General features: G+C 39.5%; 1 protein-coding gene across 1 annotated transcript in view; it reads left to right on the top strand.

The window, feature by feature from the left end:
• The window catches only part of DERA (deoxyribose-phosphate aldolase), a 163,637-nt gene that overhangs the window by 109,054 nt on the left and 30,361 nt on the right, over positions 1 to 24,222 (top strand). The window contains exons 7-9 of the mRNA XM_082421945.1: positions 4,101 to 4,213; positions 8,087 to 8,236; positions 8,544 to 9,634. Of these exons, the coding sequence (XP_082278071.1) occupies positions 4,101 to 4,213; positions 8,087 to 8,236; positions 8,544 to 8,600 (320 nt within the window). The 3' untranslated portion in view covers positions 8,601 to 9,634. The remainder of the gene's footprint in view (positions 1 to 4,100; positions 4,214 to 8,086; positions 8,237 to 8,543; positions 9,635 to 24,222) is intronic.

Here is a 24,222-nt window from a genome sequence, read left to right as displayed (position 1 = left end):
CCACATGATGGTGGTGTGTCAAAGGAAAACAGGAAGCAACTGAAAGAACTCCCAATGGCCAAACCTAGAGCCATTTGAGCAACAAAATAAATTAAGTAATATTGGATTATAAACCCAAATAAAGAATAAATATCCTTGAGTCTATACTCATATAAATAAATGATTATAAATAAATGAATAAATGGAGAAGAGACAAGTCTCCCATGCAAAAACATCCAAAGAATATATGTAGCTGCTCCACCCTGAAGGAAGTGGCTTGCAGCTCCCATTCCTAAAGCATGGGATACACATAAGGACTTCTTTCCAAAGAGTACAGTATGGAAAATAGGAGGAAAGGAGTGACTTTTCACTGGAGAAACCTAGCAAATAACCACCTCCACCGGTGTTCAAGGTCAGCTTCAACAGTGGGAAGTGATATCGTTAATATGTACCCTTGATGTGAAGTGATGAAAATGGCACATTACCTCTGTGGTTTTTGTCCCCAAAAAACATGTAACCCCAGTGTAATCATGAGAAAAATGTCAGACAATACCAGTTGACAGAAATTTTATGAAATACCTGACAAGTACTCCTTAAAATTGTCAAGGTCATCAAAATAAGGAAAGTCTAAGAAGCTGTCACAGCCAGGAGGAACCTATGGGGACATGATAAATGTATTATAGTATCCTGGATGAAATTGGATTCTGAGTAAAACTAAGGAAATCTAAATAAAGTATTATTTATCTAAATAAAGTATTATTTTGGTTATAATAATACATCAATATTGGTTCATTAATTATAACAAATGTACCATACTGATATAAGTTGCTAATAATAGGGGAAACTGAGTGTGGGGTATATGGGAACTCTCTGTAATGTCCTCATAATGTTGCTGTAGATCTAAATCTGTTCTGAACTTAAAATAAATAAATAAAATGATATTTTCTTCTAAGCCACCTGCCCAATTTTGTTACTGGGACTGGAATGAAACCCCAAACTGTCTTCCTTTCCCCATTAGTCAGTTAAACATGAAAAGTATTATAATTTGCCTTTTCTTGGTAACTGTGGCCACCCACCCATCCACCCACCCAAAATTTATTAAGCTTCTCAGGTGTGTCACGCTCTGGGGATACAGAAGTGCACAAGAAAGGTATAGCACCTGTCTTCAAACAATACAGTCAAGAAAGGGGCACAAACAATGTGTAGGCCACCATTACAGCTCCTGGGCTGCTGTTGCCACCATGGTAGGTGTTTTCTTCTAGGTGTACTAGGAAGACAGTCTCCTCCGTAAGGGAGTTTGGCTCTTTTGGTTAACTTTAGATGGTGTGATTTTTAAGTGACCGTACCTTTTTTTTAGGCCTCTAAATATGGCCTTGGTCTTCTGTCTTAATAATCTTCTCTTCTGAGATGCTTAGAAGAATTCAGATAGGTCCAGTGTTGTACCCCAAAGCCTTCTAGTGGATCGGAAGACAGTGTCACCTATTAGGAAAACACATCACGGTTTCAGTGTGAATTTTTTAGTAATGTTCCTCTCACCTCTTACATCTATTTGCGGGCTTTCATTTCTTCTCTTTGCTTGTTATGTCTGATGTTGTAGGGGCCAGGCATTGGTTGTGGAGTCCCATTTATTCACTCATTCATCAACTTATGCCTACTTCAGGGCCTTCGCACTTGCTGTTTCCCTGCTTGTGGTACTCTTTTCACAGATTCCCTTCATCAGTCTCTGAATTTTACTCGTCAGAGATGACTTTATGATGACTATTTAAATACAGCTACCTCTCCCCAAATCCATCACTCTCTTTCTCATTATGTTGCATTATTTTTCTTCACCACACTTCACTCCACCTGGCCTTCGTTATATAGCTCTTTGTTTATTGTCTTTTTCTTCTAGAGAATCTAGTCACAAGGGCAAGAACTTTGTTTTGTGTCGTGATCTGTTCCCAGCATGTAGAACAGAATCCAGCACATAGTAAGCACTCAGTAAATACTTCTTGAATGAATGCAGGCATGACAAGCACATCTCCATTTCCCCAAATGGACCTACAGGCCCAAAGGAAAGAAGGCTTCCGATGACCTGCTTGGATAGATCAGAATTCCTGTGGTTCTTACACAGAGGGCAGCCGTACCTAGGTCTTCGCTCCATTTCTGTTTGTATAACACTTGACAGGTTTCACAGTCTTTTCACAGAGATTGTTTCTTTTGATTCTTTGTATAACACTATGAAGCAAGTAAGAATTTCCAGACATGTTTTATAAAGGAGAAAGGTTAGGTGATGGAATTTGCAAGGTAAATACAGTATCTGGCAGAGCTGGAAACCAGATCTCCTGACTTCTGGCTCATCAAGTGATTACCCAGGATTTATGTTTCCTCTACACCTGCTCATAGCATGTATGCTTTTGAGGGAAAGGGCTTGAATGATTTGTGTTTATATTTCCCACTGTGCCTTTCACACAGTGTGCTTGCTGAAGGCGTGTTGATTTGAAACTTTCTATCCACAGGGTAGTCCTGGGCATGTCTTTTGCAGTTGAAACCAGAGGGGAAAGTTTTGGCCACTTCTTGTCTCCACTTCTTTTGACCATTTCTTTGACAGACCTGGGAGAATCTCAGGGATTAGCTTTACATAGAGTTCTACAGATTGTGTGGGCGAGGGCCATGAACTGGCCCAGGAATCACCTAGGAACCTTGTTTCTATTCAGATTATGATTCAGTTGGTCTGGTGTAGGGCCTGAGAGTCTACGTTTTATTTTTTAAACAAACTTTCTTTTTTTAATTTATTTTATTTTATTTACTTATTTATTTATTTCTGGCTGCGTTGGGTCTTCGTTGCTGTGCGTGGGCTTTCTCTAGTTGTGGCGAGTGAGGGCTACTTGTCGATGCGGTGCACGGGCTTCTCATAGCGGTGCCTTCTCATTGCCGAGCACAGGCTCTAGGCACGTGGGCTTCGGTAGTTGTGGCACGTGGGCTCAGTAGTTGTGGCGCACGAGCTTAGTTGCTCCGCGGCATGTGGGATCTTCCTGGACCAGGGCTCGAACCCGTGTCCCCTGCTTTGGCAGGTGGATTCTTAACCACTGTGCCACCAGGGAAGTCCGAGAGTCTATGTTTTAAACACGTTCCCTGGTAGTGCCTGTGCTGCTGATCTGTGGTCTGCACGGAGCATTGCGAGGATGGTTCACCACCTGAAGGATGGAGTCTGTGTTTGGCTGTCTGACTGTGTGACCCTCAGTAAGTTTCTTAGAGACTCTGTAGCACATGGGTTAAGCTATTTTGCTTTGGTTAGAATTCTACCTACCCCCTGCCCTTACTGTGTGACCTCAAGCAAGTTACTTTACATTTCTGTGCCTTAATTTCCTCTTTAAAAATGGGGATCATATTAGTACTTATACAGTTATTGTGAGGATCGATTGAGTCCGTACTTAGAAAGCACCTAGAATAGTGCATAGTGCACAGCACTCAGTGACTCTTAACTATTATCATCTTCTCTTTGTCTCCTTGTGCTATTTTGTTTTGGGGTTCTCTTCAGCAGAAGCCTACATCAATAGGTTTAAGATACATTTGAGAGACAGGAAGTGTTTAAAATACTTGCTAGTTGAAAAGGCATGGTGTCTTTCATGAAAATCACAGTCTGGTTGGAAGACAGACCTTTCGTCAGCTAACAATGCAGTAGGAATCAGCTAACGGTGATTCTCCTCGTGCTGTCACAGCTATACTGTGTACTTTCTATCACACGTAAGAATATGAGTAGGCCCTCCAGTTTTGTCGTAAAATGTTATGATATATGATGCTAAGCACAGGGCATGACATTGTTTCTATTCCTCTCAGTTTTGCATTAAATAAACCAACTTGATTTTAATTGCTGATATGGAAATATAGAGGCAAGAGCTCCAGGGATCAGTGAGAATCCATTTGTGCCTGATTTAATCCATTGTATGGTCAGGGGAAAAAAAATGTCGACAGAATGATCTTAAAGAGAGATTTGGTTTTAGTTTTTCAAATAATTGATGAAAAATAAAGTCGTGTTCTTCAGGAAAAAGAATTTACACAACTCGTTTCTTCCACCGGCTCAAAAGTGTAAAAAATAAGTTTTTGAATTAACATGGAGTTTTTTCTTCCTTTTGTTTTAGGATCAGATTTCATTAAGACCTCTACTGGAAAAGAAACAGTAAATGCCACCTTCCCAGTAGCTATAGTCATGCTACGGGCCATTAGGGATTTCTTCTGGAAAACTGGAAACAAGGTATATATATTATTGCCAGCAAATCTTTCTTTGGAGTAAAGATAATGTTATTTACAATACTCGTCACAGCCACGATAACTGTCTTTATAGGCAGATGGTGCGAGTGCGTTACCTGTATTAAGATAAACGTTTAATTTACCTTTCACTACAAAAGAATACATTTGGGGGGAAACTGCGATTCACAGAAAGTGAGTATGAGTGTGGGTGTTAGGATGTGTGATCAAGGTGTAAACTCACTTTATGTCCTTTTATTAACCGAAGACAATTTTATCACTGATGAGAGATTCCTAAATGGGTTCCTTAACGAACTAATTCTGCTGCAGCACAGAAGCTTTCTGGTAAGGCGTTGGCCAGAGAAAACAGGTTAATGCAGAAATTAAACTTCCTTGAGGAATGGAAAGAATTGCAGAGTAACATTTATTGAATGATAAGCTGTGGTGGTGATATGAAAAGTATGCAATATAATGGGAAATAATCTTTTCCTGTCATTATTGAAGGACACACATAAATTGGTTTTCCTGTTGGGAAACCCCCGGTCCAGAAAAACTTATTACTTTTAATAATATGAGGTGAAGAGAAAATTCTCGAGGAGATGAACTTATTAAACAAAATAATGAAATGCTGTGAAACAGCAGGGAAAAGGTAGCTAGACGTTATATAGCTCTTGAATTAAATATCCATTTTTGCGTTTTATGGCAGCTGGAGGTGCTCTTTGGAAGACTGTTAAGCTGAGGAGGGTATATGCTCGCTTTTGTCAGCTTTTCGAAAAATAATACATATTTTTTGAAACATATGAATTTAAAAGGAAAAATGCGTATGAGGTGTTTTTTTTTTAAATGAGTTTGGATTTTCCTTTTCACTTCAAGTTGCTTGTTTAGCTGCAAATTATCTCAAAGGATTTTTTTTTAACATCATTGGCGAGAAAGGTAATTTTTATTTTTAAATGAGACTTTCCCTTCCTGAAAGGCATCTTTTAAAACCAGTCTCTTGATTTCTGCTGCATAGAAACCCAAAAAAGAACTTTAATCCTTTGCCAGCTGGATGTGATGACTTTATATGTGACTGTATTTCAGTTTATTTTGGAATTGGAGACCTTTTTTAGAAGGTACCTGGGTTTGAGAGGAAATGAACTCCTTGCAGCATTTGCTCCTTCAGAATACCTTCATATCTTAGAAGAGTACAAATAGGATAAATATCTACACGGTGACCTACATATGAAAGTTAACCCAACTGAGTAACCTCCTCTTGGTAGCCTTTCTGCAATGGTCCTAATTAAAAAAAAAATATATATATATATATAAGAAAAGCTGTAAAAATGAGAACTCCAGCTTTGGACCCCCCAAATGAGACCACCACCACTCACTAGATCAGTGGTTCTTATTCTCAGCCAAAGAACATCACAATAGATGTGAAGCTTTTTATACTTCCAGATGCCTGGGCCCTCACCCCGGCAGTCCTGGATCAGTCTTCAGGCATCTCTACGTTTCATAAGCTCCATAGTTGGGGCTAAAATTCTCCAGTGGGGACCCAGTCCTGTTTTGTTTTCAGTAAACATTCATTGAGTTGTTACCTATGTGCTATGTTAACCTATGTTATGTGCTAGGGATACAAAAGTGAACATGTCCCTTCTCAAAAGAGCCCTTACACAAGAATTTCAATAAAAGTTTTAAGTGTTCAGTGTTCTAGGTCAGGGTAGTGAGGGAGGAACATTTTGCTGTCTTTCATTACTTTCTTTTTGATTGTATCCCCCCTTTCCTCAGCTAATAAATAAAGTTCATCCTGGTTTTATTGAGAAACAGGTACAAGTCAATTCGTATTCATCTTGATCACATTTGATTTCACATAGGACCTGTGTGTGTATCTGCAAATCAGGGGCATTTTGTTGGATTGTTGACAAGCTGCCTGGGCAGCCCTTAGACTGTGAAGCTTCCACGTCATTGATTTAAGGGGTGTTTTAAAATGTGACAGGCCGCCTTCCAGACCATGATTAGTGTCACTCCTGAGAAGCAGAGGCTTGATATTTCATAGCTGATTTCACTGCAGATTCATGTTTTCCATATTCTCTCCCTTAAAAAAAAAAAAAAGGATAAACTTAACACTAGAAACTGTCTTTCGAAACCTTGCCAAATAGACTTGCTGACACAACTGAATTGTATAGAAAAATCTATATGCAGCACTGCCTAATTAACAGAAAATGCTCCTGTGATTAACATGTATGCTAATATGAGCTAAAATTGATTTTTTTTTTTTTTGCCTCATCTCAATAAATAACCTGACTCCACCTATCTCCCCCCACTCCCCCCCCCCCTCACTCTTACAGGGTCACTTGGGCTCCAGAGCGATAGGCAGATATGGTTAGAATCTCTGCACGACTGTTGCTTAGCTGTGTGACGTGTGACCGAGGCAGGGGAACCAGTTGGGAGGCTTCTCCCGATGTTCCAGTGAGGGCTGACGAGGGTCTAAACTAAAACAGTGGAAGGGAGAGTAGAGAGGAAAGTACATGTGGAGATAGACGAGTTCAGAGGGTGGGATCAGTGGGACTTGACTTGGTGGGTCACTGGATGTGATGTGAGGGACGTGGTAGAGTCCAGGTTAACTAGGAGTTTCTGGGTTGGGTTTGCTGACCTAAAGCAAGTAGACCGCTAGCTATTTCTCCGCCAAGGATGGGCTTATTTGGGATCAGCCACCATGGCGAGCCACATGCAAGTCCCTGCAGGGCAAGGAAAGAAGTGTGCTTTATAGAGAGGAAAAGGAAGGCAGCGGACACTAAGCAAGGAGTCCGGGGCTTTTCATTGGCTGAGTCCTTTGCAGAAAAGCAGTCTTTCTTCTTCCTGTCAGGCTCTGTTATCCAGGAGTAAGAGCCCCTGCTTCTGGTCTCCCGACTCCATTTAATCAAGGTTTCTGTTTAATCATTTTTTACAGGTTGATAATGGGACCATTCATTTATTGTGTCCCTTCTCTGGCATTCTGTTAGCAATCACCCCCTGCTGGTGCCACCTGTCAGAGCAGCCAAACTCTGAGTGGTCGAAGGCGTGAGCTTTAGTTCTTGGGCTTTGGGTGTTTACTGTACCGGATAGTCAAGTTCTTGAGACAAGTATATCCAAATAAGCAGGTTTTACTGTATATAGGACACGTTTATCATTTTCAAATGGACCCAGGGACATCATTTGTAAACATCAGATATTGGCCGAATTGTGCTGTTTTGTGGTCACCTTCAGAGACTACTGAAGTGTGAAGGTCCCCTACACCGTCTTTTTCACCTGTACTTTTTTAACTGTTTGGCTGCTTTATGTAACTTGGTCTACTTACAACTTAGAAAAAGAGTCCCTGCAGTTAAGTTGATTAAAGTAACTGTCACCTCTCCTTGCTGGTTGCTGCTAGTTTGTTTAGTGTGGCCTCACTGAGTCTCTCCTCTTGTTTTAAATCCACATATGTCTCTTTTGCAGCTCAGGATGGAGGGCTGAAAGGTGTACATTTCTTCTGGCCTCCTGGTAGAAACAGAGAATGAATGGGCTTTTGTGATATGTTTTCCCGTTTATTGACACCTCTCTTGTTTATCCCAGGTTCACAGCTATAGTCTAGATGGTTGAGGTTTATGACTTTCCAGTAAGTGAAATGTTAATGAGGGTTATTAACTCTCATTAGTGTCTCAGAGGCAGTGACATTCTTCCCATTAATCTTGGAAAAGTCGTTTTGTAGTGTAAATGGGCATGAGTCAGTGCTCTAAGGTCTTTTGCGGGGGGGAGGGGGGGACACACGCGAACTAGGCTTTAGAAAAGAGAGGATGGAGACCCCGTATTAACACAGGACCAGTTTTTAAAGCAACCCAATAACAATGCTAAGCATTGCTCTCTTTCCCGCCTCCCCTTTTAGATAGGCTTTAAGCCGGCAGGAGGCATCCGCAGCGCGAAGGACTCCCTTGCATGGCTCTCTCTCATAAAGGAGGAGCTAGGGGATGAGTGGCTGAAGCCAGAACTCTTTCGAATAGGTGCCAGCACTCTGCTCGCGGACATCGAGAGGCAGGTGAGGAGCAACCCCTTGTCCTTGGAACAAACTGACAAGTATTTTTGAGAAAGAAGTAAAAAGGCACTTATTGGGCTGTGAGAACTGGAGGTGAAAACTCATCTGATGATCTCATTGTACACAGCCTCTGCCTTCTTCCAAGCAAACCTCCACCTCAGTAGGTTGGATGGAGAGTCTGCTGAGCGCCTAACAGTGGGGCTTTATAATGAAATGTTAACTAAGATTATTATGTAATGCTGTAATTATTAATTGATATGTATAGTAATATAATAATTAATGACTGATTAAAACTCTGCTTTCCCCACAGATTTACCATCACGTGACTGGAAGATATGCAGCTTATCATGATCTTCCCATGTCTTAAATCAGCGACGAATTCCAGAAAAGTCCTTTACTATTTTTTCTGCGTGACTGCTAAAATTATTTCATTAAAAAAATGAGGGAATAGGTAACTGACTTTTTTCTCTTAAAATTTCCATTGAATTTAACTCAAAGAATGAAAGGGAAAAGCCAGGTACACACATGGTGTGTACACACATGGTCCCTGTTTCAGGCATGTGTGAAATGGTCTTGATTACTAGAAGATCTCCATTGTTAATTTTGTGAAGATTTTCTCTTAAGAACTCTGAGTAAATTGTTAATGATAGCTTTGACAACATTAAATTTTAAGGAAGCAAAATGTTGACTTACCCAAGAACCATGCTGTAGCAAAAGAAAATGCAGCACCCCTGAACTGCTCTTGTTCTCCCACTGACTTCAGGACTCACTTACTTGGCACTAATTTCCTGCCCTGAAAATCCATCTTTAATTTTTGCAGCAGATATGCCGTTTTACTAATTGTTTTGCTAATGAAATTTCTGTCATTTTTATATGAAACTATGGATATCATTGAATTTTTTAATTAAAAAAAATGCCTATAATTGTTTATTTTTAAAAAACCTTTAAATTGTAATAATACATATTGAAAAGTTAATCCATTAAACATATAAAGCGGTTTTATCAATGACTTTCTAGTAGAGTCCTTGGGTATTTATCTCAGATAAAGCACCTCAGTACATTATTAATAAATACAACTTATGTCTATATTCTGAAACTTTCTCTGATAGAGTGAATAGGGAAGAAACAGCAGACACTAACAGCACTTAGTATGTGCTAAGCTCCTTATATGTATCAATTTATTTCACCCTTGTTTAATCTCTGTTACAGTAAGGTTAGTACAGTAAGGTTTTTAATCCTCACAACAGTCAGTACTGATGTTATCATCCTTTTATACAGATGAGGGACTGAGGCACAGAGAGCTTAAGCAACTTGCCAAAGGTCACAGAGCTCAGAATTAGCAGAGTCAAGAATCAAGCCGAGGCAGGCAGTCTGGCTCCTGAGTCTGTGCAGTCACCCCAGGTACGTAAAACTGTCCCCCGGCACCCAAAGGCACGTAGACAGAGCCCCCGGTCAGCTATGGGGAATGGTCATCTGCTTTGTGGGCTACCGGTTCCTTTACTCTCTGTCTCTCTCAACTGCCCACCTCCACCTTTTTGGCTTGCTAGCACCTCTCCCACATTATAGAACTTAAGTTTTCTTAAATGGTGATTTTCACGGAGAGCATCTTAAATGGTGATTTTCACGGAGAGCATCTTTTTTTCCTCCCTGAACAAGTCTCCAGCTACTCGTAAGTGGAAAACTCTGGACTGAGGAGTTGGTTTTGGTTTCATCTTCTCATCTGCTGAATTCTAGCCCAGCCTCTTCCTCTTTCCAGCTTTGTGACATTAGTCCAGTCTATTCACATCTCTGAACCTCAGTTTCTTCATCTGTAAAATAAAGGGGTTGATGCAGGTGATATCAAGATTCACTCAGAGTTCAATTTGTGTTACCCTAAAGATAATGATAACACATCCAAGAAAATGGTACATGGCTCTAAAGAGAAAACACTTTTGCAGCAATCTAAATTAGATTTTGCCTCTCAGTAGTCAATTAGGCACATCCCTCAAAGCACCTCTCTAACTGTGAGTGAAATGATTAAAAATAAGAGCAGAAAAGAAATTCTGCTTTCCCCTAACACCCTAGCAGAAAGCGAACTTTTGATTTAGGCCTTTGGATGTGGTCAGTGGCCCTGAATGCCGTTTCCACCTTCATCACGTGCTGGTCCATGTGCCCACCAGCACAATGGCCAGTCACCTTTGGAGAAGAAACTTTTCAGAAAAGTAATTACATTCCATCACCTTTGAAGCTATTCCAATTTCACAGGGGTTTCTGTTTTCCTCCCATTAAACCCAGCTGGTCATTTCAGTTGATCAAGTGAACAGGCATCATTATCTTCAGTTCTAATTTATATGAGGCATCCACTGAAATTGACCTCTGCGGACAATTATAGATTCACATAGGAAATTAAGACCAGTGAGCCCCTCAAACCTATTAGAGGCTAATGAACATGGCCTGATCCAAAGGTAAGTCATCATATATTTGGGAGGACAATTTATTCCAAGGACTATTGGACACTTCATCAGGAAAGTCTGCCCCTTACCTGGCTCTTGAAATCAAATGTAACACAGATGACTTTAATAGGAAGACAGTAGTAAATGTTGGTTGCTATGAAAACATAAGAGGAAGAGGTCATTTCTGAGGTGACCGTGATTTACTACAAGCCGATTTGGATACTTCAGGACACAGGGACCAGATGCTTTATACAATCAGGAGATGAGTCACCCTATTCTGTGTTTAAAGCTTCTAAGTTAATGAAAGCAACCCCCAGCCCTTCTCACAAAAATTACTGCAGTTGTTCAATAAGGCATATTTAAGCCTTAAAGATGTTTTTAAACAACCAATCATATAGTTTAGGGGTCTAAAGAGACTTTAGAGAATATCTAGTTCTATGTTTTCATGAGAAAAGAAACTCAAAGTGGGGACGTCACTTATGCAAGGTCACACAGAAAGTCAGAGCCGAGCCCAGAACCTAGATCCACCTCACGCCATGACATATTTTACAAGACAGAGCCAGGGCTTTGGAATGAAAAGTGTCTTACTTGTTCATACAGTGTGCCATACCAAATATTATGTTTGTTGTCATGTGAATTTCAGACTTTCAAAAGACTCAACTTTTGTCTCTAGTCATCTTCTAAATGGTGTCTTGGAGAAGACCAACCATCTAAATCTAACCGATAGTGTGGTTAATTTAATGTTAGACTTTCACAATTTTGGGTGATCTCAAGAGTTGACTTTTTTAAAGAGAGTTGAATGTTGCTTTGTGAGTTATTATTATTTTTTTTAATTTTATTTATTTTTGGCTGTGTTGGGTCTTTGTTGCTGTGCATGGGCTTTCTCTAGTTGCAGCGAGTGAGGGCTATTCTTCGTTGCGGCGCGTGTGCCTCTCATTGTGGTGGCTTCTCTTGTTGCGGAGCTCAGGCCCTAGGCGTGTGGGCTTCAGCAGTTGTGGCACGTGGGCTCAGTAGCCGTGGCTCGTAGGCTCCAGAGCGCAGGCTCAGTAGTCGTGTCGCACGGGCTTAGTTGCTCCACGGCATGTGGGATCTTCCCAGACCAGGGCTCGAACCCGTGTCCCCTGCATTGGCAGGCGGATTCCTAACCACTGCGCCACCAGGGAAGTCCCTTTGTGGGTTATTTTTGTTTGTTTTGTTTTTAAGAGAAAAGAGGGAGCACTTATTTGAATTCTAGTTGGTCTACCAATGGAGAGAAAATGACTAGTGTAATCACAAAACAATTTTGTAATTACAGTATCTTTGCCTCATTCTGGATTGTTTCAGCACTAATGGGAAATACAGGCAAATTAGTTTGCATGAACTGTCGCTTCTAAGGAGACCTGTGCAAAAGCAGGAACTGTTATAATATCTATCTGGAAGGGCAGCCTCACAGTGACACAATGGAGTCTCCGTCCTAATTGAGCAGAACAGTGGCTATGTCACACACATGTGTCTTAAACCAAATCAGTTTCTTTGGAAAAGTCAGCTTACACTTGTAGTACAGACAAAACCAACATTAATTTTTCTTCCATCAACTTGATCCTTTTTTGACACAACATAAATAGGACCAGGATGCAGAGTTAGAAGAAGAAAGAATTTGAATAGATCCTACTTTCAAAGGACATGAAACGTTATGCCCATTTTGGCACTAGGAAAAAGTTGTGAGGTGAAATCCATTTCTACATTTGTTCTCCTGATTGTGCTCAAGAGTCTTGCTTCCCAAAGGAAAATATATATTTTATAACCACCACCAAATGATCCTTTCCAGAAATGACCGCAGGTAACATCTGGCTGATATATAAAATACATGGTAAAAATAATCATTTTTAATTAACTAAACCCTGCTCAGGAGAGAGAGAGGAATGTCCATCTGGTCAGTTCTTATTTAATGGGGCAAATGAGGATCGGAATGTTTAATCCAATATATATGAAATACTTAGTGACCTTACGATGAACTAAAACTTTTTTTAGGAAGAGGAACGGGGTGAAGAGGAGGAATCAGAATATGTAGAAAGGACAGACCTAAAATTTGATTTTTTATTTTAAGAAGTACATCTCATACTGTAAAACATAGGTAGAATATAAGAAACCTAGGTTTTTGGGCATTAATTTCTATGGTTCAGTGATACAAAATGTGTTTCAATTAAACTGAACAGTCAAATGAGGTTATGTTTTACTCTAGCTTGACAAGGATGGTGAGTTTTTAAAAAGTCTTAAATAAAGGTAAAAGGGACTGAGGTTATTTAGCTTGAGGAGAAGATTGAAGGGTACTTGATGTCTAACAGTCCCCGGGAAAAGAAACTTCCCTGTGGGATCTTAGTAAGCAAGAGTCCTATATCCCCTCAATGAAGAAGAAATGAGTTTATGTTACATGTGAAGTTAACCTAGTTCTAGGGAAGAACTCCTTTAATGCTCTGAAATGTGTAATTGAGAAGGTACATCTTGATATTCCATCCTCAAAAGTAAGTTCTCCTTTGATTGGAGTGGTTTAGTTGTGCTGCCAAAGAAAGTGGTTCTCAAACTTCAGCGTAGGAAAGAAAATACCAGGAGAGTTTATAACACAGAATTCTGGACGCCACCCCCAGAGCTTCCAGTTCAGTAAAATTTTCATTTCCAAGAAATTCCCAGGTGATGTCGATACTCTGATTCAGGAACCCCACTTTGAGAACCACTGTCTGCAGCTCCTAGATTCCAAAGTAACTGTATCCGTTCAGTGGTGAAGTCCACCAGCAGCAGCCCTTCTTTATCATGAAACTCCAGGATAAATGTGTATGTTTTATTGCTTTTCACAGCCAAGAACAAGAGAGGGAACAATGGAAGTAACATTATCCCTTCATCCTTTCCCAGTAGGCAGTGAACTTGATCACACTTTGGGCTTAAAAGCAAGCTTTGGAGATTAGCATTAAACATTTTAGATGAGTTTAGAATCACCATCCATGAAATCTTCCAAAGGATTTCAGCAAGTCTAGATCGTAAGATTCAGCGGTATTTGATTTTACCTCTTCGGAATGCTTTAACTTTTGATGCTTCTCGTATAACTGCACTTAAAACCAAGACCTATTTTAACAGAGCCCATTCTTTAACTTATATTTAAAACAGATATAATGTTCTAGGAGAGGGATGTATCACAGATACTTGGCATCTTAGTGTGAAGTTACTGTGTATACGTGATCTCTAGACTGGGAGCTAATGAAAACATTAGGTCCTTGGTCTTTTCAAGATTAATGGGTGTTTTAAATTTTTTTGGTTTTGGGTTTCTCCTGTTTGTTTGTTTTGCTTTTCAAATGTGTGTTCTGCCAGTACTATACATAGTCAAGCATGGTTCTTAGTTGTAAATAACAGAACTCCCTGCTACCTAGATTAAGCAGAAAGTAAGTTTTGTTTTTTTTTAAATTTTATTTATTTATTTTATTTATTTTATTTTGGCTGTGTTGGGTCTTTGTTGCTGTGCATGGGCTTTCTCTAGTTGCTGCGAGCAGGGGCTACTCTTCGTTGTGGTGTGCGAGCTTCTCACTGTGATGGCTTCTCTTGTTGCAGAGCACGGGCTCTAGGTGAGCAGGTTTCAGTAGTTGTGGCACGCGAGCTCAGTAGTTGTGGCTCGTGGGCTCTAGAGCGCAGGCTCACTAGTTGCGGCACACGGGCTTAGTCGCTCCGCGTCATGTGGGATCTTCCTGGACCAGGGCTCGAACCCGTGTTCCCTGCATTGGCAGGCGGATTCTTAACCACTGCGCCACCATGGAAGCCCAGAAAGTAAGTATTTTTAAAGCATATTGAGTACCTTACAGAATATCTAGGAAGGCCAGATAGGCACAGAGACAGCCAGCTTGGAATAACACCCAAGACATTCTTTAGAACTGCTCCAGTGGAGGCGCACTCCTACCACCTCTGGGCACTTGAACCCAGAACCTCTGCCGTTGCCACCCCTGAAAGCTGAGACCCTCATTTATCCCAGTGGCCAAAGATGCTCTCTTGGTTGTCAAACTCCAGTGTGGTTGTGTCTGATGGTTGGAGCCTCAGTCACGTGCCTGTTCTAGCTGTAACGGACACTGGGAAAGCAACTTTGGCTCTTTTGTGGAGAAGTGGCACATAGTATTCAAGAGATGTTGGATGGTCACTAGTCATAATAGTTGTCAACTACAATATAACAAGTTGGTACTGGAGAGATGGTTTGTGGTAGGGAAGGACTCATTCTCCTCAACTGTATTTTCACTTCCAGTCAGTCCCTAAAGCTAAACTCTACAAAGTTGCCCCTTATCTGTTGGTCCCGTACAACAGGTCTAGAGATGTCCTATGATGTCCTTTTCACACTCTTTCTCACCAGCAATATATGACAGTGCCCCTCTCCGCAAATACTTAAACTTGTATTTCTTTAGACAGCTGTCTATTGACTTCCTGACATGAGGAATGGTAAAATTAGTTTTTTCCACTTTCTCCCAAAGTCACCTGATTCTTGATGATTACATAATTTTTCATATCATATTCTTTAGACTTTGAGATGTACTTATAGGTCTATTACATGATTTATCAGCTTCAGTAATCTTTCAATCCTCTGCTCTACCAGACGAGAAAATCATCACGTTGACATTACTACCCACCATCTGTCCTCTTCCCCTCCAGACCTTTGCTGTATTATTTCTACATCATTAGCGTTTATAACATTTAAATTCTGTTCTGTGACCATAATCTCCAAAATAGTTTTAGTTTTAGTCCTACAGTTAAATGAGGTCAATACTTAGGACCAGTATTCCATTTATCTCTTTGCTCTTCAAAGTTTGGCTTGTAGCAGTTTCTTCAGGAAGAGTTTGGGGTATATTCCCTGAGTTTTGCAAGTTCAAAAATGTTCATTTTCATTACTCTTTGATAACTATTTGTGCACAGTTCTTAAATCATGCACTTTATATCCCCGAGGACTTTGTACCACTGCTCCAATGTCTTCTGGCGTTAAACGTTGCTGTGGAAAGTAACATTCTGACTCAAACTTTTTGCCTCAGTGCACAACAGTTTTTTTTTTTTTCTTTGAATTCCAGTAACTTTACTAAAATGTGATTCAGTGTTGAATGTTTTGTGTCAATTTTTCCTAGGGTTCAGCATGCCCTCTAAGTCTGTAGATTTGTGACATATTTCTGGAAAGTTACTCTGAAGTATATCTTTAACATTTTTCCTGTTTTGTTATGTTTTTACCTATTCTTCAGGATACCAGTTATTGCATATGTTAAGACCTTTTTAATAGTCCTGTCTCACTATTATTTTTTTCTAATTCTTTTTGATTCCTTTTTTTCTACTTCTTTGAATTTTCTACTTCTTCTTTTCCCATTTCTGACATTCTTGTTTCTTTCCATGTTTTTAGCAGAATCTAGTTGCTGCCAGTGAAATATTTGTTTCCTGGGCTCTGCCAAATCACATTTCACTTCCTGTCATCTTGCAGCCTCTTCCCTGAGCTCTTGTATATTTGATATGATCTCTTGCTTTATAGATATGGTAGCTTTATTTTGGTCTTTTTCTTTGTTTTTAAGTGTATGGCAATATGTTTGGCCCAAATTTTTATCTGCTGTATGGAAACATTTTTTCCGGGTACATATCTGTCTTCCATTTTATCTGGTTTTCTTCTCTTATTTTCTTGCAGTAGCTATGCAGAGATGCTCATTTTTGAATGAGATGAGGGTTTTTTCTGGACCAACTACTGGCAAGAGATTTGTGTGGGAGTGATGTCATGTCCAGGTTCTTCACAGACACATAAGTTCTTCATGACACAAGATTGTGTTTTTGAGTGAATTCTTTTGGCCTGAACTCTCCCTAGCCACCAGAGATCAGTGACTTGGGCTACTCACATTGCATTCTTGTTCTCTGGCGCTGCCTCAACAACAGACTGCTTCCTGCAAATATGGGGTGCTATATGATTTTTCTTTTAGCTCTATCTCCTCTGCTTTTTTTATGCCACACTGGTCCAGGAAAACTGCTGACAGTTTGTGCACCTACCCCTATTGAGCCATAGAAGTTATGGATGGATATGCCACCCTCTTTGATCTGCTGCCTTTGTCTGAGGCCAAGGATTTGAAATTTATATATGACTATTACATTTGAAGAGGAAGAGTTGTTAATTGTGTTTGGGATGAATACAAATTCTGGTTCACTTTGAAATCTGAACTCTGAAACTGAAAGTGCTAAGAAATGGGAGTTGAAGTTGTAGTACCTGAGGCATCTAGTATTATTCACTATCTCACCCTTAGATAAAACATCTTCCCCATCAGAAGATGGAGGGGAATAATAAAACCGAACTTGGAAAGTGCCTGGCATGTAGAAGCCGTTCAAAAACTTCCAGTTCTCTGTTACCATGATGACACTACAAAAAAGGTGGAAAATCACATGTGTAAAAATACACTATTTTGGTAATACAAATCTGATCTTTTTTGAGTATAAACATGCTCCGTCTGCTCCAGTTCCTCCTACTGGGATCCTTGAAAACCATCACTAAGCAGCATCAGAAGATTCAAAATCAGAAGCCATGTCTCACTCTTATGACCTACTGTAATGGCTGGTTTCTATCATTCTTATAATAAAATTATTGCCTTGTGTCTTTTTTTATTTTTCCTTTTATGGCAGGCAGGTTTTGCAGGGAGGGAGACGTAAGAGGTGGGGAGGGGTCTAGGCTAAGTACAGTCGGTCCTCCGTGTCCATGGGTTCTGCCTCCCTGGATTCAACCAACTGTGGGTCAAAAATATTAGGAAAAAAAGTACCAGAAAGTTCCAAAAAGCAAAACTTGAATTTGCCATGCACTGGCAACTACAGGCATACCTTGTTTTATTACATTTCACTTTATTGTGCTTCAAAGATAATTGTGTTTTTTACAAATTGAAGGTTTGTGGCAACCCTGTATCAAGAGAATCTATCGGCACCATTTTTCCAACAACCTTTGCTCACTTTGGGTCTCTGTGTCACATTTTGGTAATTTTTGCAATATTTCAAACCTTCCACCAGAGAAAGATTAAGATTCGCTGAAGGCTCAGATGATGGTTAGCATTGTTTGGCAATAAACTATTTTTAAATTAAGGCATGTACGTTGTATTTTTATTTATTTATTTATTTATTTATTTATAAACATCTTTATTGGAGTATAATTGCTTTACAGTGGTGTGTTAGTTTCTGCTTTATAACAAAGTGAATCAGCTATACATATACATATATCCCCATATTAGACTTAATACTATTATTGCACACTTAATATACGGTATGGTGTAAATATAACTTACATGCAATGGGTAACCAAAAATGTTTGTGATCCACTTTACTGCAGTGTTTGCTTTATTGTGGTGGTCTGGAACTGAACCCACGGTACCTGAGGTATACCTGTATTTACATAGCATTTACATTGTATTCAGTATTATAAGTAGTCTAGGGCTGATTTAAAGTATACGGGAGGGTGTGTGTAGGTTATATGCAAACATGACACCATTTTACATAAGGGACTTGAATATCCTCGGATTTTGGTATTCTCCGGGGGTCTGGGAACCAATCCTCTATAGATACCGAGGGACAAAGCAGAACTGGCAGGTCTCTTACCTGGAGTTTTGAAAATCTGGGACTTGAGAGTGGAGAGAAACCTGAGCGAAGAGGCTCTAAATGTGTGTGTCACCAAACACACAAGCCTAGGGTGGGTATAGAGAGCCAGATTTTAAACTAGGAGGTCACGGAATAAGAAATTGGGGGTGTGCGGCAAACAGGTCAAGCAGGGATGGTCTAGGACAGAAGTGTGGTTAGCCTGTGGATTCTCCCTTCCTCATGGTGACCCATGGCCTGGAACTTGTAAAGTGACAGGGACAGAGCAGACTGTCTTGAATTCAGTCTATTCGTCAGCGTTGCCTTTCTGCCCACCCTGAGTGGGAACCCTCAGGGGTAACACTGTTGCAGCCAGCTTTAAACCCCGTACAATATCCAACAAAGTACCTTACAGAGAGTAGGTGCTCCAGATTTATTTGTTAAATTAATTTAAAAGATAGTTATCATTTTGGATAAATACAGGGAAGGTATGATTATAAAATAAGGCTGATCCACAAGATAAGTTTAAAAATCAGTACCATTAGGTAGACAAAAGTACAGCTTGGCTAGTGACTGGAATTCCAAAGGAAATGCACGATACATATTTTTGGGGGAGTTTTTCATAGAATAACCACACCTTGAGTTTAATGCATTTTAATTTTTTTTTTTTAAACATCTTTATTGAAGTATAATTGCCTTACAATGGTGTGTTAGCTTCTGCTTTATAACAAAGTGAATCAGTTATACATATACAATATGTTCCCATTTCTCTTCCCTCTTGCATCTCCCTCCCTCCCACCCTCCCCATCCCACCCCTCTAGGTGGTCACAAAGCACCGAGCTGATCTCCCTGTGCTATGCGGCTGCTTCCCACTAGTTATCTATTTTACATTTGGTAGTGTATATATGTCCATGACACTCTCTTACCCTGTCACATCTCACCCCACCCCCTCCCCATATCCTCAAGTCCATTCTCTAGTAGGTCTGTGTCTTTATTCCCGTCTTGCCACTAGGTTCTTCATGGCCTTTTTTTCTTTTTCCCTTAGATTCCGTATATATGTGTTAGCATACTGTATTTGTTTTTCTCTTTCTGACTTACTTCACTCTGTATGACAGACTCTAACTCCATCCACCTCATTACAAATACCTCCATTTCGTTTCTTTTTATGGCTGAGTAATATTCCATTGTATATATGTGCCACATCTTCTTTATCCATTCATCTGTCGATGGACATTTAGGTTGCTTCCATGTCCTGGCTATTGTAAATAGAGCTGCAATGAACATTTTGGTACATGACTCTTTTTGACCTATGGTTTTCTCAGGGTATATGCCCAGTAGTGGGATTGCTGGGTCGTATGGTAGTTCTATTTGTAGTTTTTTAAGGAACCTCCATACTGTTCTCCATAGTGGCTGTATCAATTTACATTCCCACCAACAGTGCAAGAGTGTTCCCTTTACTCCACACCCTCTCCAGCATTTATTGTTTGTAGATTTTTTGATGATGGCCATTCTGACCGGTGTGCGATGATATCTCATTGTAGTTTTGATTTGCATTTCTCTAATGATTAATGATGTTGAGCATTCTTTCATGTGTCTGTAGGTCATCTGTATATCTTCTTTGGCGAAATGTCTATTTAGGTCTTCTGCCCATTTTTGGATTGGGTTGTTCGTTTTTTTGTTATTGAGCGCATGAGCTGCTTGTAAATCTTGGAGATTAATCCTTTGTCAGTTGCTTCATTTGCAAATATTTTCTCCCATTCTGAGGGTTGTCTTTTGGTCTTGTTTATGGTTTCCTTTGCTGTGCAAAAGCTTTTCAGTTTCATTAGGTCCCATTTGTTTATTTGTGTTCTTATTTCCATTTCTCTGGGAGCTGGGTCAAAAAGAATCTTGCTGTGATGTATGTCATAGAGTGTTCTGCCTATGTTTTCCTCTAAGAGTTTGATAGTGTCTGCCCTTACACTTAGGTCTTTAATCCATTTTGAGTTTATTTTTGTGCATGGTGTCAGGGAGTGTTCTAATTTCATACTTTTACATGTACCTGTCCAATTTTCCCAGCACCACTTATTGAAGAGGCTGTCTTTTCTCCACTGTATATGCTTGCCTCCTTTATCAAAGATAAGGTGACCATATGTGTGTGGGTTTATCTCTGGGCTTTCTATCCTGTTCCATTGATCTATAGCATTTTAATTTTTTGTAACAATGATCCATTTTACCAATGGTTTCTGTAATTTCAGACTTAAAACTGGCTGGATGAGTTGCAAATGTATGAAAAATGGTCTGGGAAAGCAATTTTTATTCAAAGTTGTTTGTTTTGATGGGTTAAAAAAGCACGTATCTTTTTAAAGCAATGTTTATTTCATGTTTTGAGTGGCAGCAAAAATAATTGCATGTTTGAAATCTTTGAAATATGTTTTAATGCTTTTAAAATGACTTAAGAGCAGATGTGCCAGGTTTACCCACTGCTTTAGCCATTCCATCGTTGAAAGTCAGCTTCACTTCCCATGTTTTATGGAACTATTTAATATGCTCTTCGATTATGTCTTTTAAACTGCAGTCAGTGTCTGTACCTGGTGGACTGATTAGAACATTTGACACACCTACAGCAAGATTTTGTGAAGAAGAGATAGTACAGTTTTGTAGATGCTTGATTCTACTCTAAAAAAAATGGATATGTGTATTTTTAATATAATATAAAAGAATTATGCAAACATGGTCTTATAATAGGATTTTATTGGTAGATTCAGTATGTATATGCCTGGAGTATATGCTGAGAATTCGTTTTCAAAAAAGACTAACTGCCTTTCTAATTTAAAACCTTTTCATTTTAATGAGACAGGCATTTAGAAGGATTTGGATAAATCTATAAAATTCAGACCCAAGATCGCTCTCCAGCATTTCCCGAGTGCCTAATAAATGTATATTTTAAGTTACTGGGAATTCATGGAATTGTAGAATTCTTTGAACACATATTCGCCGGTACGGACTGGTAATTGACAGTTGATTATACACTTAGTATGTGGTAGGCACTATTCTAAAGTGCTTTACATGTATTAACTATTTGATCCTCACAATATGCCTATGAGATAGGTGTGATTATATTCATCATTGTATAGATGAGTTAGCTGATGGAGGCATAGAGAAATGAAGTGATTTGTTTTAAGGGCGCACACAGAGCTGGAATGGGAGGGCAGTTACTCTTGGCTCCAGCGTCTGTACTTTTTTTTAACATCTTTATTGGAGTATAATTGCTTTACAATGGTGTGTTAGTTTCTGCTTTGTACTTTTAACTACAGTGACAGAGTATGTGCCAGGCACTTTGGTAGAATGCTAACTTTGTGCCATACTTCCAAGGAAAGGAAACTCACTAGAATTATAGAATTTCAGGGGATAAAAACAGACCCCCAAAGGTCATTTAATCTAACCATCCAGCCAATGATAGCGCTCTCAAGCAGTCTGCAAGCTGCCATGGGGACGGGGAGGAATAGAAAGGCAGTAGAATCTCTATAATGAGCTGTTCAGGGACAGAAGCAGTGCCCCCCTTATAGGTTAAACATGTTATATCAGGCTTTTATTATATTTACTGCTGGGTCTTAGATCTGGGATGTGGCCCATGTTGTTTCCAAATCCTTATATAATGAGCTGTGTTACTGCAGGTTTCTACCATTACAGCTATAAATTCAAAACCCACAAACACACAAAGGCATCCATCCAAGTATAAAATTACTAGGGAAATGGGAAGGACAAAAAATGAATTGTTAGGTTTGGGGGATAATTACTGGTGGCAGTGGTGTGGCTCGGTCTTGATAGGAAATGAGAGTAGTTTGGAAAGATTTCAGGGGCATCGTGAAAGTCAAGTACAGATTTGCGAGGGTCAAATGATGTGGACAGATTTCAGATGCTGCGATGACATGCCTAAATTATTCCATAGAAAAAGGGTGCCTGTGTGTTTCGTGCTTCCGAATTGGTCGACAGAATGAACGTAGGGGATAAAAATCTGAGAGCTATATTGGAGCTGCTGTTGTAGATATTGTTTCCCCAAGTTTTTGAAAGCAGAAATAGGACCTTATTTGTATTTGTATCCTTTGTCCCTTGCCTGTTATGGTCTTAATATCACTTGTTGAATTTATTTATATGTACAAAATGTTATGTAAGCAGAGGGGAGACTATGTCAGGAAGTTACATAAAGCTTCATACAATAAGTAATGTTTGAGTATGACTAGGGATTTTATAGGTAGAGAATGTTTTTGTGGTGTGTGTGTGTGTGTGTGTGTGTGTGTATGTGTAGGTGGGGTGGGAGATACTCTTCATCCCCATTCCCGTTTTCTTTTGTATAAAAGTAAGCCACTCGCCCACCACTTGTGGTTTCTCCTCTGAGTCATCCGTCTTCAGCAAACATGGAGTGAATTACCTGATTGTTGGTTATTGGATAAGGAACTGGGGATTTGACTGTAGCTCCAGTCATTCCTCCTCTCCCCTTGGGAGTGAGCCCTTTCTCCATTCTCAGAATATAATAATGGAGCAGGGGGCTCTGTGTGGGAAGAGCTGCTGTTGTCCAGCACTGTGGGTCTCTGGCTGGTGGGTCTGTAAAGTTCTGGGGGTGGAATATGGGAAAGCCCACTGTCGCCATCTAGTAAAATACATTCTTCAGAATCAGCTGCATTGGTAAAAAAGGTGATAACTTGGTTCTCTGTGTTTGCTTTTTTGTTTTGTCTCTCAGTTTATTCAGAACTTGGATAAGGTTATAATTTATTGAGCTCCCTCAAATCCCAGTATAGCCACCAGAGACAGGCATTCTTGGAAGAGAATAATACATGTGAAAGCATATAGAACTGAAAATGCATAATGTCAGAATTCTGTCTGGCTGCAAGAAGGAGCACAGCAGAGGATAATCGAGGAAGGGTTAAGGTTGAATGAGGAAAGGGCTCATATGGCACGCTAAAGAGCTAGCCTTTGTGCTTTGCACTTTATAGTTCTCAGAGTATGGTCTGGAGACCGCTAAGGTCTCTAAGAACATTTCAGGGGGGGCCCAAAACTACATACATAATAACACTAAGACATTGTTTACTTTTTTCACTCTCATTTTCTCATGAGTGTACAGGGGAGTTTTCCAGAGGCTACAGGATGTGCAATATTGCAACAAATCGAATAGTTATGAGACTGAAGTAGATATGAGTCTCAAAGTAGATATGAGACTTCCGCTTCTACTAAAATAGAACATCTTCTTTTAAGCCTGTAATTGAAGAGATTTGCAAAAATGTAAAGCAATGCCACGTATCTCACTAACGTTTTTAAAAAAATACTTATCTTTCATTACAATGTTGTGTTAACATGTGATGGATTTATCATTTTTAATGAATTAAATAAAAAACTAAAATTTTTGTTTATATTAACTTACAATAATATATCAATTTATAATACAACAAATATTAATAAACATAATTCACACGAACAAAAGCTGTATGGGGCCCTCAATAATTTTTAAGACCAAGTTTGAGAATGTGTCCTATGCACAAAATAGAACCTTTGGAGGTTTTAAAGTAGGGGATCAACATGATCTGGTTCATATCAGATATTTAATTCTTCAAAAGTTACAAAGAATGGCCATGCCCAGTGTTGGTAAAGATGTAGGAAATGAGTGTTCCACTGGTAGGAGTATGAATTAGTATGGCCTTTAAATAGGGTGTTTTGGCAATACATACCAAAAGACTGTAAATAAGCATACTTTTTGGCTTAGGAATCCCACTTTCAGAAATTTATCCTTAAGGAAATTACTGAATAAATATTAAAGATATAAGTACTATATTTTAATATTTGTTGTAGTATTGTTTACAATACTTTTTAAAAAAATAGAAAATGACCTAAATGCTCATGTTTTAGGTTCTACAAGTTTTGGAAATCACTCCACTTCCTGGGCCAGACTGAGCCTTGATTCTTTATTTTAATTATAATGAGATCGAGAGTTCAGCATTTCAAGAGGTAGAGGCT

The sequence above is a fragment of the Balaenoptera physalus genome (assembly GCF_965194825.1).
Source record: "Balaenoptera physalus genome assembly, chromosome: 13".
NCBI classification, from domain to species: Eukaryota; Metazoa; Chordata; class Mammalia; order Artiodactyla; family Balaenopteridae; genus Balaenoptera; species Balaenoptera physalus.
The sequence above is the reverse complement of the archived record's forward strand: the minus strand, read 5'-3'. Positions and strand labels throughout refer to the sequence as shown.